The sequence below is a fragment of the Drosophila santomea genome, chromosome 2R (genome assembly GCF_016746245.2).
Source record: "Drosophila santomea strain STO CAGO 1482 chromosome 2R, Prin_Dsan_1.1, whole genome shotgun sequence".
Lineage (NCBI taxonomy): Eukaryota > Metazoa > Arthropoda > Insecta > Diptera > Drosophilidae > Drosophila > Drosophila santomea.
Genome location: NC_053017.2, coordinates 7,186,401 through 7,202,689, shown reverse-complemented (window position 1 = coordinate 7,202,689; position 16,289 = coordinate 7,186,401). Strand labels below are relative to the sequence as shown.

The 16,289-nt window shown below is 40.5% G+C and overlaps 6 protein-coding genes across 12 annotated transcripts in view; 4 read left to right on the top strand and 2 right to left on the bottom strand.

The window, feature by feature from the left end:
* Nucleotides 1-225: 225 nt before the first annotated feature.
* Nucleotides 226-4,096, bottom strand: LOC120445540 (protein pigeon). 2 transcript variants are annotated; one of them, XM_039626010.1, is made up of 9 exons: nucleotides 3,936-4,096; nucleotides 3,473-3,877; nucleotides 3,109-3,410; nucleotides 1,888-3,051; nucleotides 1,599-1,831; nucleotides 1,325-1,539; nucleotides 1,038-1,262; nucleotides 813-959; nucleotides 558-699 (listed from the first exon to the last, which is right to left on the bottom strand). In XM_039626010.1, exons 1-8 carry the CDS (start codon nucleotides 3,997-3,999, stop codon nucleotides 835-837), a joined length of 2,733 nt encoding a protein of 910 aa, XP_039481944.1. In that variant the 5' UTR covers nucleotides 4,000-4,096; the 3' UTR covers nucleotides 558-699; nucleotides 813-834. The 2 variants fall into 2 exon arrangements, with proteins under 2 accessions (XP_039481943.1, XP_039481944.1); XM_039626009.2 differs by lacking the exon at nucleotides 813-959 and having other exon boundaries at nucleotides 226-699.
* A 334-nt stretch (nucleotides 4,097-4,430) lies between these two features.
* Nucleotides 4,431-6,571, top strand: LOC120445541 (tubulin gamma-2 chain). The gene is made up of 4 exons (XM_039626012.2): nucleotides 4,431-4,546; nucleotides 4,610-4,812; nucleotides 5,048-5,638; nucleotides 5,704-6,571. The coding sequence occupies exons 1-4, from the start codon at nucleotides 4,498-4,500 to the stop codon at nucleotides 6,232-6,234; spliced, it is 1,374 nt and encodes a 457-aa protein (XP_039481946.1). The 5' UTR covers nucleotides 4,431-4,497; the 3' UTR covers nucleotides 6,235-6,571.
* A 262-nt stretch (nucleotides 6,572-6,833) lies between these two features.
* On the top strand, nucleotides 6,834-7,412 carry LOC120445729 (male-specific sperm protein Mst84Dd). Of its 2 annotated transcripts, none has more exons than XM_039626298.2 (3): nucleotides 6,834-6,989; nucleotides 7,041-7,108; nucleotides 7,167-7,412. In XM_039626298.2, exon 3 carries the CDS (start codon nucleotides 7,170-7,172, stop codon nucleotides 7,311-7,313), a length of 144 nt encoding a protein of 47 aa, XP_039482232.1. In that variant the 5' UTR covers nucleotides 6,834-6,989; nucleotides 7,041-7,108; nucleotides 7,167-7,169; the 3' UTR covers nucleotides 7,314-7,412. The 2 variants fall into 2 exon arrangements, with proteins under 2 accessions (XP_039482232.1, XP_039482233.1); XM_039626299.2 differs by having other exon boundaries at nucleotides 6,837-6,989; nucleotides 7,050-7,108.
* Nucleotides 7,413-7,756: 344 nt separating this feature from the next.
* On the top strand, nucleotides 7,757-8,305 carry LOC120446712. 4 transcript variants are annotated; one of them, XM_039627818.2, is made up of 2 exons: nucleotides 7,757-7,914; nucleotides 7,988-8,305. In XM_039627818.2, exon 2 carries the CDS (start codon nucleotides 8,078-8,080, stop codon nucleotides 8,228-8,230), a length of 153 nt encoding a protein of 50 aa, XP_039483752.1. In that variant the 5' UTR covers nucleotides 7,757-7,914; nucleotides 7,988-8,077; the 3' UTR covers nucleotides 8,231-8,305. The 4 variants fall into 4 exon arrangements, with proteins under 4 accessions (XP_039483752.1, XP_039483755.1, XP_039483756.1 ...); XM_039627821.2 differs by having other exon boundaries at nucleotides 7,783-7,914; nucleotides 7,968-8,305; XM_039627822.2 differs by having other exon boundaries at nucleotides 7,801-7,906; nucleotides 7,968-8,305.
* A 301-nt stretch (nucleotides 8,306-8,606) lies between these two features.
* On the top strand, nucleotides 8,607-10,797 carry LOC120446709 (zinc finger protein weckle). The gene is made up of 3 exons (XM_039627814.2): nucleotides 8,607-9,050; nucleotides 9,112-10,460; nucleotides 10,519-10,797. The coding sequence occupies exons 1-3, from the start codon at nucleotides 8,901-8,903 to the stop codon at nucleotides 10,547-10,549; spliced, it is 1,530 nt and encodes a 509-aa protein (XP_039483748.1). The 5' UTR covers nucleotides 8,607-8,900; the 3' UTR covers nucleotides 10,550-10,797.
* Nucleotides 10,798-12,541: 1,744 nt separating this feature from the next.
* The window catches only part of LOC120446708 (brain tumor protein), a 36,117-nt gene continuing 32,369 nt past the window's right edge, over nucleotides 12,542-16,289 (bottom strand). For both annotated transcript variants that reach the window (XM_039627811.2, XM_039627812.2), the window contains one exon: nucleotides 12,542-12,988. In XM_039627811.2, coding sequence (XP_039483745.1) covers nucleotides 12,909-12,988 — 80 coding nt within the window. In that variant the 3' untranslated portion in view covers nucleotides 12,542-12,908. The remainder of the gene's footprint in view (nucleotides 12,989-16,289) is intronic.

Below are 16,289 nucleotides of genomic sequence, written 5' to 3'. Positions count from 1 at the left end.
GTCCCTCTTGAAATAAACTACAAAAACTAAACTTTGTCATCTAAAATTTAGATAATAGAACGACGAATTTTTCAAAATGAATCAATATCATATATTAATATATCTTTACCATCCATATTTTTGTTGTGGTTTTGGATTGAATTTTAAATTAAACTCATGTTACCAAAAAAAACACTACGACCAGTTTTCATTATAAATCGTTAGTTTATTATAGAAAGCCAAATACAATTGCCTCGCAGTAACATAAAATAAATAGGTACAAAATAAATAAATACGTACAGGATTTTAGGTACACCAATAAACAACACAAATAACTTATAATTACAGACATGGAATGTGTATCAGTCGTTACACACATAATAGGAACAGAAAATTTATACTAAAAGCACACATAACCATAATTAAGACCGAAGCTGCACGAGGAAAATCTTAAGTAATACATTTGACAAATCAAATCTTTGGAATATTTGTAAACTGGCCTTGGATGGATGGGATGCTTAATGACCGAACAAAGTGCTTGATAATTTGACACAATACTTCATTACTCTTAACATTACATTCAAGCCTCCAGTTTCAACTGGTCGATGGAGCTTAAAGTAGTTTCAATAAGCAGATTATAGTCCAATTCGTTTAGACTGGCTTTGGCCGTCAGCAGGTCGAGAAAGGAGTCCAGTGGCGAAAGGGCTTCGGCAGTTAGATCTGCAAAAATATCAACATTTGTACATTAGGGAGCTGAACTGGTAAGTTTAATAACAACAAACAAATTGTGCAAATGGGACAACGACTGGCGAACACTGATCAGCGTTGCTTACCGGTCAACGATGGGTATGGATTCTACCAAGTGAGCGGGCGCTGCCTGAACACATAACTCGATATGCTCAGGACGACCGTGGTTAGAATGAAAAGCAGAAAAACCAAAAGCAGCGAGTGGCAAACCACAGTGTGGGGCTTGCCCAATGCTGGACAACATGTGTGGGTGAAGAGTGTGCAAATGAAAAGTTAAGTGTTTATGATCGGGTAACGAAAATAACTCTTACCGCTCCGCGCGTTATTCCGCGATTGATTCGCGCAGGCCGTGGGTCTCTGCTGGTGCAACACCTCCTGCTGCTGGCCCGACAGAATGTTGGCCGCATGCTCGCGTCCTCGGATCATAAGGCTGTCCGGATGCTGCCAGCATTTGAGAAGCCTTTGAGCACGTTGCTTGGGAAGAGCCGACAAAAGTGACAGCTTCCGCTCGATTCCCAGTGGGGAATCTTCAATATCTGGCGCAATACATAGATCAATGTTAAACAAAGTCCAAAATAATTATACATGTAAAACAAACCGAAAACAATGGCCTTCATCACATCCACTTGCAGTTCGAACACATGATTCTCCACATACTGCAGAAACATATCATAGCCCAGCGCCCGATAGCCCAAATAGGTGAAGAACGAGGAGAAACCCTCGGGAAGGGGAAAGGCAATCGATTCCACGGCAAGGCAATAACGCTCAAGGATCAGAAACAGGGAGTGCTGTTGATTGGCAGCCATTTGGTCACTGCAATCATTTCAAATGTAAGCGAAAACGGATCAGATTTTAAAACGTCATTAACCCACATCAACTGAAAGCCCCTCGAGGTCTCCATGCGCGCATCTAGGCCCGCAGCTCGACAAACCAGAGAGCAAAGAGCCCGCGAGAGTTCGAGCTGCGCGGATACGAACTGCGAAGCCACCGCATGCACATGAGCTGGAGCCTGGGAACGCTCGAAAAAGGTCTCCTTCAGCCAGCGGAAGCCAGTGTTGGGCTTTGAGGTGTGCTTCACCAAGTGAACGCTCAGTTCGCGCAGATACTGAAAGTGTCGTGACTTTAATATGAATGATACCACAAGATAATGCACCAACTCACCACAGAAATGACGTGCTCCTGCTTACTGGCTGTGCATCCCTCTAGTTCGATAAAGGGCAGCACCTCGTTGCTGAATGGAAAAGCACTTCCGCTGCTATAGTCCCCAAATCCACCAGTGCCTGCGTCTGGCGAAAGGGGCGTGGTGCATCTGGACAGAGCCTCAGGCTGGTAGCATGCCAGGCTAAAGATCAACTTTTCTGTCACCTGCTCAGCACTGAATCTAGGCTGCTCCTGCTTGGCAGACTCGTTGAGAAGGTCCCACAATCGAGTCCAGATATCCGTGCGGTAAGGTGAGAGGCGCTGCTGTGGCGAGAGCAGCATCATGCTGGTATTGTGCAGGGTTTCATGGGAGAGGCCAACGCTTATGTCAGCTACCTTTGCGTGAATTGGTCGTGAGGCTGAAGCAGTGGTCAATGGTAGAAGCCTCATCAGTGGCTTGGCATCCTCTGGTAGTCCTCGAACAGCAGCCGCATAACTGCCAGCCACAAGAGCCTCCTTCAACAGAGCCACCGTATCTAAGGAGAGCGGACGCTCCAAGATATTGTTCAGTAGCTCGGCCAACACATCCATATCATTCGAGTGCAAAAGGAAGTAGTGGATAATACTGATTCTATTGTCCAGCGAGCTGTCATTACGGAAAGCCTCTATCAAATGGGATTTGGGCACTGTCAACGAGACCATATCCAAGGTGGCCGCATCGTAAGCCAAGGCGCCCCACTTTCGCAAAGGCACAAGCTGTGTGATATCGGGACTCCGATTGTGGGCTGCACACACGATATGGCAGTTCGGTTCGTGCTGCAGTCCCACGTCCAAGAGATGGACAAAAAAGGCGGACGACACCAGCAGATGATGCTGCCCGTGGAGCGCAAATGTTGGCCTCAGTAGACGGGCCTTTTGCCACGGCACTCCGGGCATGACGCAGTGCACAACACAGCCATGATGAAGTAAAGTCACCGAGTAGGCAAAGTGGACGTCCTTCTGTTCCGACTGCATCGGCTGGTACAGATAGTAGTGGCAGACGAAAAACATGCCCGAGGTGTCCGCCAAAATGATAAGATTTAGCGAACTATCGTGCACGCGCAAGGGAACCGCATCGTCATCGTAGCTTGGAGATTCCTCTTTAGATCCATTGGGCAGCTTCGGTAAATTCAGGGGTATATTTAGCTGGAAGGAAAAGATGTGACCATTCCGATACCTTACACTTCAAACTATAGCACATACCACTGTTTCTGTGGGCTGTTTTTCGTTAAACTGAAAGGCAGAAAGCGTGGGGCTTAGAGTGGGAGTGGTCTGCTCGCCCGCCTCCTCCCTCTCGTCCAGCAGACTTAGGCTCTTGGCCTTCGGCTTCAAGTGAATGTAGTAGAGGGCCTGGCACTCGGGATCCCACTGGGCCCAGCTAAAGTTCCTGGCCAGTGTTTCGTAGGTGAGTATGCTGGTGTCTAGCCGCCAAGCGCTGCCCTCGCCTCCGCCAGTCGAGCATGTTGTGGAGCTTTGTTTAACCACGCAGCTGAACTGTTTGATGGCTAAAAAAGTACAAGAATTGAAGTTATATGTGGGTAATTTTACTGATAAACATAAAACCTACATTCCTCGTGGGTGAGCACCAGGAGCTTGTCCTGCCAGCAGGTGCGCGTGGCACTTTCGACGCGCCACAGGAACTGCGTCATCATCTGGCGGCTGGTGGGCTCCGAGTTGAGGGGCGTGGCCGTGCCGCCTTCGGAGCTCCTGACCTCCACGATAAAGGCCTGATAGAGCTTGCCCTCCGTTTTCTCCACGAAGGATAGCAACGTGACACTGCTGTTAATCGTTGCCTGGACAATCTCACGGCAATTATCGAGGGTCCAAAGGAGTCGCAGCTGTTTTTTGGTGGCGTGAAAGTGACCAATGCACGTCTCCTTGCGCTGATCCTCGTCCGAGTACTCGAATATCCAGGACGTGAGGAGAGACCCATCCTGTTCCTGACCCAAAATGCGCCACTCGTTTGCCTTCTCTACGATTTTTACAGACATCCATGACGCTCTGAGTAAATAGGTCAAATACGAGCTCACCTTTATAGCCCTGGCTGGCTAGGAGACCGCAGAAGTTGGCCGCCAAGTTCTCCTGCCGCAGCATTTTTGATTATTATTCAATATTCGTATATAAACATTTGCAACGAATTTTTCAATCAGCCTGCCAGTGTGAACGTTGTGCGGTCCTCTGAAAATACCGACTCTTGAAAACCGTTACACTTCGCCATAGGGTGTGCTGTGCAACTAAAAAAGCTAGGCAACGTATGCAAACTTTTAAATTAATAAAAATTGAATATAAAATTCGATAAAAAGATTAAAAAAATGGTATATATAAAGATGGCTAATCATTTTTAAACTTAAACATTTCAAAATATGGAGACAACTTTGAATTTTAGTCTTTTAGATCTAGATTTTTTATAAAGCAACTTTAAACATTAACAATAGTCAAGGAAATAAGTAATACTAATAGGTAATTTACAGTTTTCGTACTTTTTGATCTTCAGGTATATCGATATTAATGCGAACCATTTCCATCCCCAGTTGCACAGTTATAATTTATTGAGAAAGAAAGCGAAACAAACTCAACTGAAATTTCAGCAAAATGCCAAGCGAGATTATAACCCTTCAATTGGGCCAATGTGGCAACCAAAGTAAGTTCTCCAAGGCGAAGTCGAGAGAAGTCCATACGTGACCGAGATCACTCAATTCCGCAGTTGGTTTCGAGTTCTGGAAGAGATTGTGCCTGGAGCACGGCATTTCCCCGGATGGCGTCCTTGAAGACTTCGCTACCGATGGTCAGGATCGCAAGGATGTGTTCTTTTATCAGGCGGATGACAACCATTACATACCGAGGGCCGTTCTCCTGGATTTGGAACCCAGGGTCATCAACAACATCATGACCTCTCCGTATTCCAAGGTCAGTGCGGAACCAAATCTTTCTAGATCACATATTTAGTTGTATTTAACAGTCTGGTTTCTACCAATATGAAGAACTGTTTTCCCTTATTAAACTGAATGTTTGCATTGCACTGGTAACAAAAAATTTACAACATAGTTTATTTAACATTTTTTGCATCTTTGCATTATGAGAAGGAGCATTCTGCCATATATTTTATTGGAATAATGAAATATGCGTTTGTGTTCCTCTGCAGTTGTACAACCAGGAAAATGTGTTTCTCTCCAAGCATGGCGGTGGAGCAGGAAACAACTGGGCTTCCGGCTTCAGCCAGGGTGAGAAGGTGCAGGAGGAGGTGTTCGACATCCTAGACCGCGAGGCCGATGGCAGCGATTCGCTGGAGGGATTTGTGTTGTGCCACTCAATAGCCGGCGGAACCGGGTCCGGAATGGGATCTTATGTTCTGGAACGGCTTTCGGAACGCTTTCCCAAGAAGCTCATACAGACGTACAGCGTTTTTCCCAATCAAGACGAGATCAGCGATGTGGTTGTCCAGCCATACAACTCGATCCTTACTCTAAAGCGGTTGACCAAGTGCGCGGATAGTGTGGTGGTCCTGGATAATACCGCACTGAACCGCATCGCCACCGAAAGACTGCACATCCAGACGCCCACATTTACGCAGATCAACAGTCTGGTTTCCACCATCATGAGTTTGAGCACCACCACCCTGCGATATCCCTCGTACATGAACAACAACCTCATCGGTCTGACCGCCTCCCTCATTCCCACACCCCAGCTGCACTTCCTGATGACGGGATATACTCCGCTGATGTCGGACTGCGAGGTATGATGGTGTTTTCTTTTGGTACCTAAATGGGTATGCAATTAAAAAGAGGGAACCATTTTCAGACCAAGACAAGCGTTCGAAAGACCACTGTGTTGGATGTAATGCGTCGCCTTCTGCAGCCCAAGAACATGATGGTTTCCGCCCTGACGGACAAACAGAACCGCCAGTGCTTCGTCTCCATACTAAACATCATCCAGGGCGAGGTGGATCCATCCCAGGTGCACAAGTCGCTGCAACGCATCCGCGAGCGAAAGCTGGCCAATTTCATACCATGGGGTCCGGCCAGCATTCAGGTGGCTCTGCCACGCAGTTCGCCGTACGTGCAGTCGTCTCACAAGGTTTCCGGATTGATGATGGCCAATCACACGGGAATCAGTGCGCTCTTCAAGAGGGCCTTAGCCCAGTACGATAAGCTGAGAAAGCGCAACGCCTTCCTCGACAATTTCCGCCGCGAGTCCATGTTCAAGGATGACCTGACGGAGCTGGACATCGCACGGGACACTGTTGACTGCTTGGTGCAGGAATACGAGGCAGCCACACAGATCGACTATCCCCAGTGGAGTCCTGCCGTCGAAGCTTCGAAAGCCGGTTAATTGATAATAATTTATAATACAACCTTCCATATTTTTCTATCAAAAATGGATTCTAATTTTTTTTTTTACTTTTATCAAAAATAATTTGCACCGTATTTTGGAATCCGTGTAGGAAATAAAAAGGTTTCCGCATTACACTTCCTAAAGGAACGTTTCGCCTGATGTAGTTGGAACAAAAACACCTCTTAACGATCGATGTGAAGTGATGATCGCACCTCTACACACAGAACAAAAGATCTTAACTTTTGTGACCCACGGCACGTTTTGGCAAAATATATATTTGTCCTCTAAAGTTTCTCATAGAAAACAGAACCAAATATATTTTTGGATTTTAAAATATGGTTTCGTTGAAGAATGATATCCCAACCGATCCCAACATGTTGTTCATTCGGAAAAGTGGTATATCTTTTTGCGTTCCTTATGTATAGTGTCGACTTCGCACACTCTCCAGGTGCGCTTCGTCACTACGTGGACTGCCATCCACAGTGATTACAGTGAAAGGTACTCGTATTTATATATTTGATTGCATTAAGTTACTGTTTTTTTTAATCCTGAAAAGCGTTAATTTTAATAGACACATATGCCTCGACTTTTCATGTCATTTCACATATCTGTGAAACAGACTAAGCGATATGGATTTCCCATTCGTTTTCAAAAATTCGATGTGTTAACACCTTTGAAAATAGTTTTAGTCCCACGTTTACCGGTGCCTATTGTGTTGTTTCCTAGATCCTATTTCTGTAAATAGGCCGAGTGTAAGTTTTTAGTTAACGTTGCAAAATGAACTGTCTTATATGATTTTAAAGTCCATTTAGTTGGCCTTTTAGAAGGAAATTAGGATTACTTAACGCTGCTTCCAAAGCAAAAGAACATCGTAAGCCTAAACCATTTAGAATTTATGTTCGATTCTTTACTATCCCCGTGCTCATCAGATCATGTGCTGCGGACCCTGTGGACCCCGATGCTGCGATCCGTGTGGCGGGTGCTACAACTGCTGCGTGGAGCTCTGCTGTGTGCCCTGCACCCCGGCTTACATTCAGTGCACCTTTATGCCGTGCGGCCCCAGGGGCTGCTGCTAAAGTGGGAAGAAGCTAGGTGCCGAAACACGTCCGACAATATTGTACTTGAAACATTTGTAGATACCCAAATGTCGTAATAAACGAATTCAATAAATGTAACTAGCTTGTTTCAATTGCAATTCAGAAGATGGATTTTGCATTCAGCCGCACTTTGACTAAATTAATAGACAAGAGGTGTTGATTATGTTATGTAATATTAGTCACACACGAAAAGCAGTTTCAAAGGGTTGCAAATAAAATTAAATCTAATAACTACAGGAGATTTACAGATTTACTTTCCTTCGCAAATTTTCGCAGTGCGTTTCGTCACTACGTGATCTTCCGTCAGCAGAGGTTTTAACCTCACGCTATACAAATTCGGCTTTTTAAAACAGGCTGTTGCTTTCATTTTCTGACAACTTCCAAATGCGAAAGGAACAAATTACAGCCGATCTAGTAGTTTTTGAATTGGATATATATGTCAACACTTTGGAGCTGCCAAATGCCTAAAAGGGATTTATTCATTCTTTCCCCGAGCCTCGGTTTGAACACATCAAAAATAAAACTGGAAATCCAAATGACTAACACCTTTTGGAAATAAATTTTTAGCCGTGGTAACTTTGTAAGAATATTTTAAATATATTGAACATTAAATTCAACTAAATCTCTAATCAGCCGCACTTTTTCATTTTAAGTTCCCAAGTAAGTGCGTTTCCGTGATCCCTGTTTTTTCGTGGGTGCTTCTCTGCTTCCTTTGACTCTCATCCGAACAATCCCGCTCCAAGATGTGCTGCAATCCAGGAGGCTGCTGCAATCTACCCGCCTGCATCCAGTGCACCAACTTCTGTTTCAATTGCTGGACTGGAACTGCCGCAGTGCCATGTTGCCGGAGATCTTGCATTCCGGGATGCAGTGGCAGCCCCAGGTGCTGTTGCTGACTAAAACTGAAGTTACTCTGACTATACCGCTCTTCATCTCAAATCCGAAATAAAACAATTAGAAAAGCATCGCAACTTCCTCGACTATCAGATACCCCATGCGTGATTAATTCATTTAAATAGTTTATTTCTATCTATCTTACTTATTGGAAAAGCTAAGATGTCTAATTGACCAGCCGAATTACTGAAATAAAAACAAGAGAGTACACTATCGTCGAGTTCCCGTTACTCAGTTACTCAGTTCCGTAGAAATTGGGGAAAAAAGTGGGAGCGTGTCAGTTTTGGCTCGACATTCACACGGACGGACAGACGGACAGACGGACATGGGCAGATCGACTCTACATTGATCCTGCTCACGAATCTTTATACTTTTTATGGTCGGAAACGCTTCCTTCTACCTTTTACATACTTTTCAATGAATCTAGTATACCCTTTTACCCCAAAAGTAACGGGTATAAAAATTAAAAGCGGCGGTCTGCATTCAGAGCGTTGTGCATAACATAAGGGTTAAGCGAAAATGCCGTTAGGCATTTCCCGTGGCCTGACCACGAGTATTTGTATCTGGTCACACTTCACCGAACAAGAATCAAATCTGAACAAAAAGTAAACAATACAACTGCTTTTTCTTGGCGATAAGGTGTCCAGAAAGACCACTGGTTCCATTGCCAAGATGACGGACGGCAGCCACTGGCTGAACTGGTGTCGCCTGTGCGCCAAGGACGACGCTCATGGCAACGTGAGGGTGCAAATGAATGGGAATTCCCAGGGAGACTGGGACAATGTTCTGATAATGGCCATTCGCAAGTACTTCGAAGTGCAGGTAAGTCACCAGGGAAAAGGATGTGCTTCTGCAACGAGAAGATGAAACATTTGTTCTCCAGGTGCAACTGGAGGATGAGCCAAGCAGCGTGCTGTGCACGGAGTGTTATACGCTCATCAGCGAACTAATCGATTTTGCAGAGCATGTGTCCAAAGTGCAGGACATCTTTGAGGTTCTGCGACGCACAGAAACGGATCACGACCAGCAACTGGATTTGGCTGCACTGCGTCAGCAGTATGGGCTATGCGGGGACGATTGGACGCACATCATCAAGCCTATTCCTGCCCTAGAAATGGAAGCGAGCCTGGACTCTAATAATGCTTATCAAAAACGCGCCAAAACATTGCCTATGCCAGAGACAAGCAGCAAAGAAATCGAAATATCAGAAAGGAAGGCAACCTTACTTCAAGCCAAAAAGATACTGGGAATGGAGATACCTAAGCAAGAGTTTATCGACCTCGGCCCCATTTTGTTGGAAAAGAACACAAGTCAACTGGATATGGAGGATGTGCTGGACGAACTATCTCCAGAAGAACTTTCGCAATCTCGCGTCGACAGCATAATCTCTCCGGTTTCAGTCAAGAATGATGTTAAGTCAGAAATGCTTGACAGCTGTGATGGAAATGCCGAGCTTCAGCCTGTAGATTGCCAGCGAATTGATCTCGCAGTGGCAACGACACCAAATGTTTCGGAATCAGCTGCGGAGGAGAAGGCCAAACGGGGTCGCATGGACTGTGAGAAATGTGGGAAAGTCTACAGAAACCGCGCCTCGTATGAGAAACACTTGGAACGCGAGTGCCGCAGGATCGAGCGGCGTGTGAAGGTGGACAAAACGACGACAACCTGTGATATTTGCAACAAAACTCTATCTTCTGCCACGGCCCTAAAGCTCCACAAAGAGGGTATCCACCAGAATGTCAAGCCATACATCTGCGATAGTTGCGGCAAGCAACTGAAGACAATTACAGCACTAAATGAACACAAGCTGGTTCACACGGAAAGTCGTCCCTTCGAATGCACCGTCTGCAATGCGGGCTTTAAGAACCGCGCGCGTCTAAAGGCCCACTACCAAATTCATGCGGAGCCCAGTTTCGTGTGCAACATTTGCGGCAAAAAGCTGCAGACTCGACGCACCTGGAACATGCATAAGGTCGTGCACACGGAGGAGCGTCGCTTGAAGTGTGATGTCTGCGGGGCTCTTTTCAAGCGATCAAAAACGCTTAAGACCCACCTGCTAAGCCACACTGGGCTGCGACCGTATGTTTGCAACTACTGCGGCAAGTCTTTTGCGTGCAACGCCAATTGCCGGTCGCACAAGCTCAAGAAACACCCACAGGAAGTTGAGCAGGAGGATGGAGCACGGCTGCCCTCTCGCCTCAATGTTCCGACGTTGGAGGAACTTCGCGTTATGTGAGTTTAAATTAAGGAAAACTAGTTTATTGAATTAATTTAAATGCTTTATTTTCAGGACTCAAAAGCTTCCAAAGGGGAAAGCATAGAGTGTATGCTTTCGACAGAAAACTAGCTTTAGCATGCTATTCAATCTACTTTTATTAAATATAGGTATCATTTAACGAATATCTTTTACCTTTTAGATGGCATCAGATCGGAATGTGCAATCTCCAATTTTCCAAACGTAGATCTAGATATAATTATAGGAAAGTTTTCTTTTAAATTGCCAAGTGGCAAAAACGAAGCAAAACACACTTTCTAATCGAATAATAAAAGGCATCTGAGTTATTTAAAAACAAAATAATTTTATTGTTGTTTAATGGAAATAGAAATTCTTACAATACAATTGTTGTTGTTGGTTGTTCTTGTTGTTTGGTTTAATATTAATGTTACACAACATTTTTTAAATGTTAATTAATACCATATTTTAATATAATAATAATTTCATGTTTTTCATTTTTTAATTACTTCGAAAATTGTGGCCCCTAAGCATTAAAAAGACTTTTATTTCCTTCTTTTATTATATTTCAAGTTCTCGCTGACGCTGTTTACCTTGCCATTGGATCTTTGAGCACAGTTTAAAATCTGTCATATCAAATTCAAATAGGTGTTTTCGAACTCGCCACTCTAGCAAATTTCAGCTTTAAATAAATTATTATGATTCGTTCTCTGTTTTACGTTTCCCACATGTATAAAAATATTCATATATAATTTACTGTAAGTACTTTTTGTTTCTCTTACACATTACATTAATGAGTTGTTATTTTGGGTTTGCCTTAATGTTTTATATATAGGTATATATATAAAATGCGCATACAGTTGGAATCTTAGGTAATAATAATAGTTAATGAGTTAATAACGTTCACATTCAATTACATCGTATTCAATTTAGTTACGATTATGATTACATTTTAATTTTTTTCTTGACGAGTTTAAATAAATTACAAAGAAAACAGTTGGTTGTGCTCAAAAATGTAGAAGATTCAAGTTAAATGCTTTTTGGTTTCGTTTTCTCAAAAAAGTTTCTTGGTTTACGGGCTTATTACATTTAATTGTGCTGGATTTGCGGGAAAGATGGATTAGTGTCTAGTGTTGAATGACTGATGATGACTGGGTGATAGATGATTGATGATTGATTGAGTGACTGACTGAGTGAGTATCATGCAGGGTATCTGTATCTGTATCTGTATCTGAGGAGCCGAGCTGAGCTGATCCTGGCAGTAAGTTAAGTTAAGTCAGTTACAAACTTAAACCGAATTGTAATTGCTCTGTACTGTGGTTAAATCTTTGTATGCATGTTAGAAACAGTATATGGCATATAGTATGCATTTGGTGGGCGTGTATATATTTCTTTTTATTTTCCTTTTCATTTCAACGCAAAAAGTTAACAATTTCCTCGTTCGAAACAGCTGAGAATGGCCTGCCTGACAAAGTCTACATGTAATATAGATTTATATTTATAAGTATTGAATAAAAATGCCAACCCTCAATGATATACATTATTTGCTTGTCAGTCCATATTTTCCACATTTTCTTGTCACTTGCTTTAACATTTTTTTCTTTTCGTTTTTCTTTCTATTTGTATTTCTTACGTGTAAAACAAAATTTGAGCGAAATATACGATTTGTAACTGAACGTACAGTGTAAACAATTAACCATAAAGAAAACATATTACTTTAGCTGATAAAATGTCTTAGTTTCATATGACAACGGAGTATATGAAAGCCATTTAAGCAACACCCTGTATATAGAATTCACTTGTTTCTTTTTTTTTTTGTGTATGTTCAAATTCAACTTGGCTTTAGCGAGTAATTCAAATTGGGGGAGACATAAAAATCAATCCTTACAAGGAAAATTGATAAATCGTTAGCTAAACATAATATATATGTGTATACAAAGAAAACTTAATTATAACGACATTTAACATTAGATTGGTGTTCCTTTCCTTTTTCTTTTTCTGTTTCATTTTTGTTTTATTAAATATTAATAATAATTAATTATAAAAATACATATATGTATGCATGATGACTAGATGATGATACCATGATCGGCTTAGTTGCACTATATAGCGTTATAAATATTAAAATCTATGCTGAATGATTGATTATGATTAAGATGAGCTAACATTTATGCATATTTCAATGATTTAGCAACGTTGATTCTTGTCTGTGTGAATTCTTTGTGTGCGGTTCGACCGTAGAGACTCATTTACACTAATTGCAAATACATTAATATTTATATAATTTTTGAGTCCCAAAATTGATTTAAAATAATTGCGTAACGTAAACTTGTCCATGCATGGCCTTTACATTACATCTTCCTTTCTTCAACAACAAATTCAACATAACACAATTTATGGGGAATGTTTGGTAATTACAAATATTTCGTTTCTCTTGCTTTTCTATTTCAAATGAAATGTTGCTGTATTCTGTCTGCCAAGTAGCTCTTGCTGGTTTCATTGATGTTGCTGTGCAATTTGTGCAATACTGCAAGAAATAAAATTAAAAATTAAATAAATCAAATGGTTTCATGAAGAAATAGAAAGGTGTTAATCTTAAATTGGATAGAAATATAATTACAACGTGAAATTAAAAAATACTTTAAAAGGTTTAAGGTTACCAAACGCAGATCCGTTTTAAACAATAATTACCTCAACAAAAAATGGGTGATAAACAGAAGTATTTTCAAGCTTCCTATTTAGTTATTGCATAATACATTGCCCATTTGGTTTTCATTTAAAGTTAGATAAACTTTTTCTTAAAATGATCTGCTTAAAAATTATGCTTTAGTTAGTTTTTTGCGTATTTTTAGAGTTTGTTTTCAATATGTCGTTTTTCTTTAAAAATTACAAAAATGCTTGGGATATGAATTTTTTTTTTAGTCTTTTTTTATTTTTCGTAATCTTCAATAGGAAGAATAAGCAGCTAACAACAAACAGTTTATATGCCTTACTTTGCGTATATGCATTATTATTATAGATTATATGCACGGATGTATATAAATATTTTATTTGCAGCTAGAAAAATTAGCGAAAATATTCATTTTCCTTGTTCTTGTTTGTCTTGCGCATTTCGAGATTTGGTTTTTAGTTTATCGAGAGTGATAATCCGCATTCGGCTTAAGTCAATTTAGTTATAGTTTCTCAGTTTAAACAAGTGCATAGGGAGAAAAAAAAGCGGTAGGAAACGGAAAATCTGTTCAGAAAAATTCCCTAAACGAGTCTTATGGTTATTTTATTTCACAAGAGTGTTTCATATTTTCATATTTTTTCACGTTTACGTTTTTGAAGCAGTCTAAGATTTTGTTGTTTTTGAGTGTTAAAAAACTGTTGAGTTCACTACTAAGTGGCTTGTTTTCTAGCCTTAAACACACACATAAATATAGTTTTTATACTCGTAGATATACAAGAATGCAGCGTTAAGTAGCCTAAAGTGTAAAATGTATTACAGATGGAGAGGTCCTGGACTTAATCCGGGGCTTCAACGTCAACTTGTTTTATTTTATAATTTTATATAGTAGCAACATTATAAATATAAATAGTCATATATATGTATGTATATGTGTATAATTTGTTGTGTAAATCCTTTCAATTCGTGTATAAAATCAGTCATAGTTAATTATTTTGTTTGGTATTTATCATTTATGTTTATGTTAGTTGTTATGTTGGTTTGGATTGCTAATTGAATGTTCGATGAAGTTCTTGACCAAGCGCTAAAAAGGTCTAAATAAATTATCCAATGAATCGATATTGTTCCTCAATTTTAAATCTACTTAATCGTAGAGATAGCCTACATCTAATGCGAAAAAAGGGAAACTAATGGGGCAATGAACCGATCATTTGTCATTAATGCTATGTTGAGTTACGTACAAATTACAGACATCCAAACAGACACTACTCAAGCATGCATATTAAATATATTTGGTTTCCCGTATCTCTTGCCTATTATCCACTGAAAACATTTGACGGAATATCAGAATTGAAGTCCTACTTATTGAAAAGGTCCAGGCACGAGCGTAAAACGATTTTCAGATCTGTTTGAAAGACTAACTCTGATCTGAGATTGTTTTACGTTGGGTGCTGGACAAAAAGTATACACACACACACTCAATGGTTATTCAATTAGCTGCATATATCTATATGGTATGTTGTTAATAATTTAGTGGTTTAAGCATTTCGTTCGGAGCTTTCGTAGTCTAATGCTTCTACGAAGCCAGTTTGAATTTTAATTTACTTTTGGATTTCGGTTGCATTCATTATACTCGTAGTTTGCTGCTGTTTTGCCATTCCGCCGCTATCGCTTTCGAATCAGAACTGCTGCCGCCGATCTACTAGAACTTGTACAAAATTTAAATTCCATACAAACATGCTCAACAATGCAGACAAATGACTTTGATTTACGTTTTGTTCCGTTCCTTAATAACATTTATCAAAAATATAAACTACAATTAAAATGATTCCTCAGATATGACACAAACACCAATATGCTCGTACTTATACATCCTAACATCTAGTTCTGTTCTGCGTAACTTGTGCCTGACAGTCTCTTTCTTAACCAACCCCAAAAAGAGAGTGAGATCGATCCGTAGATGGACCGATCCCGATTCGATTTCGCTTCGATTCGATCCGATCCGATTCGATTCGATTCGATTCGATTCCGTTCAACATTCATAGAGAGCTCCTAACAATCACAAAAATAATAGTAGCCATAATACGATTACGAGTACATGTAATACGTGTATGTGGTGGCCGCCTTGGGCACCAGCATGCATTGCCATTTATTAAACAACACTTACACTTAGCACTACTCAAATGGTGGAGTTACTTTACTTTCGAATTTCCATCTCAGAATTTTCCTTACATTTTTGGCGTCCTGTTTCCTTCTTTTTATTTTTTATGTTTTGTTTATTTAGCTTGTTTTGTTTCTTTTGTTTGGTGACACGAGACTTTGGCCCAAAAAACTAATCACAAATGGCGACACACGCAAAGTGCCTAACTACATATACTATATCGGCAATGTTAACATACATAAATTTATAAATTTATATATATATAGAGCGAGATACCAAAGCAAGTGTCATGGGGCACTTAACGCCCAGTTTGGATATATAGAGGGTTAGAGCACAGTTAATTGGCGGTATAAATGGTTTACATATCATATCGATCTGGAGTATCGCAAATAAAACTGCTAGTATAGTTAGTTTTGATAGCTCACTGTGCTATGGTTACACACTGTATCTTATAGGTATGTATATATAAATAATTTTTGTTTTTCCACATTCCTCTAGAGTTGTGTTGTTGCTCCTTACCCGAGATTTAAATATATAGAAATATATATTTAAAAAACTTTTATCGGTTTTCCATTTTTGTGGTTGCACAGTCTATTAGATTCTCAATTCATCAATTTGTTTATCAACATACATTCACATATATATTCATATAAAGATTAAATAGTTTACCACTACAATATATAGATCTCAGGGGTGGTCGGGGGCAGGAAAAGAAAGGATGAGAGAGGAAAGGAAAATCGGAAAATCGGGGTTAACAACATCGCATCTGTTCAGATCGAAATATAACCAATGCTAAGCTAGAAATGCTAAGAAAATAAGGAAATAAGAAAATATTCAAATCAAATGAAAGTAAAATAAAGCAAACAGTTTGTTGGTTCTTTTTGTCAGAATAAGTATAAAATCTTTAATGGTTTTTCAGTTGGTTTTTGTGGCATTTGTTGGGTTATGTTTTGTGTGGGCTTTTACAACATTTTCGTGGAGCAGATGTATGCTGTCTAT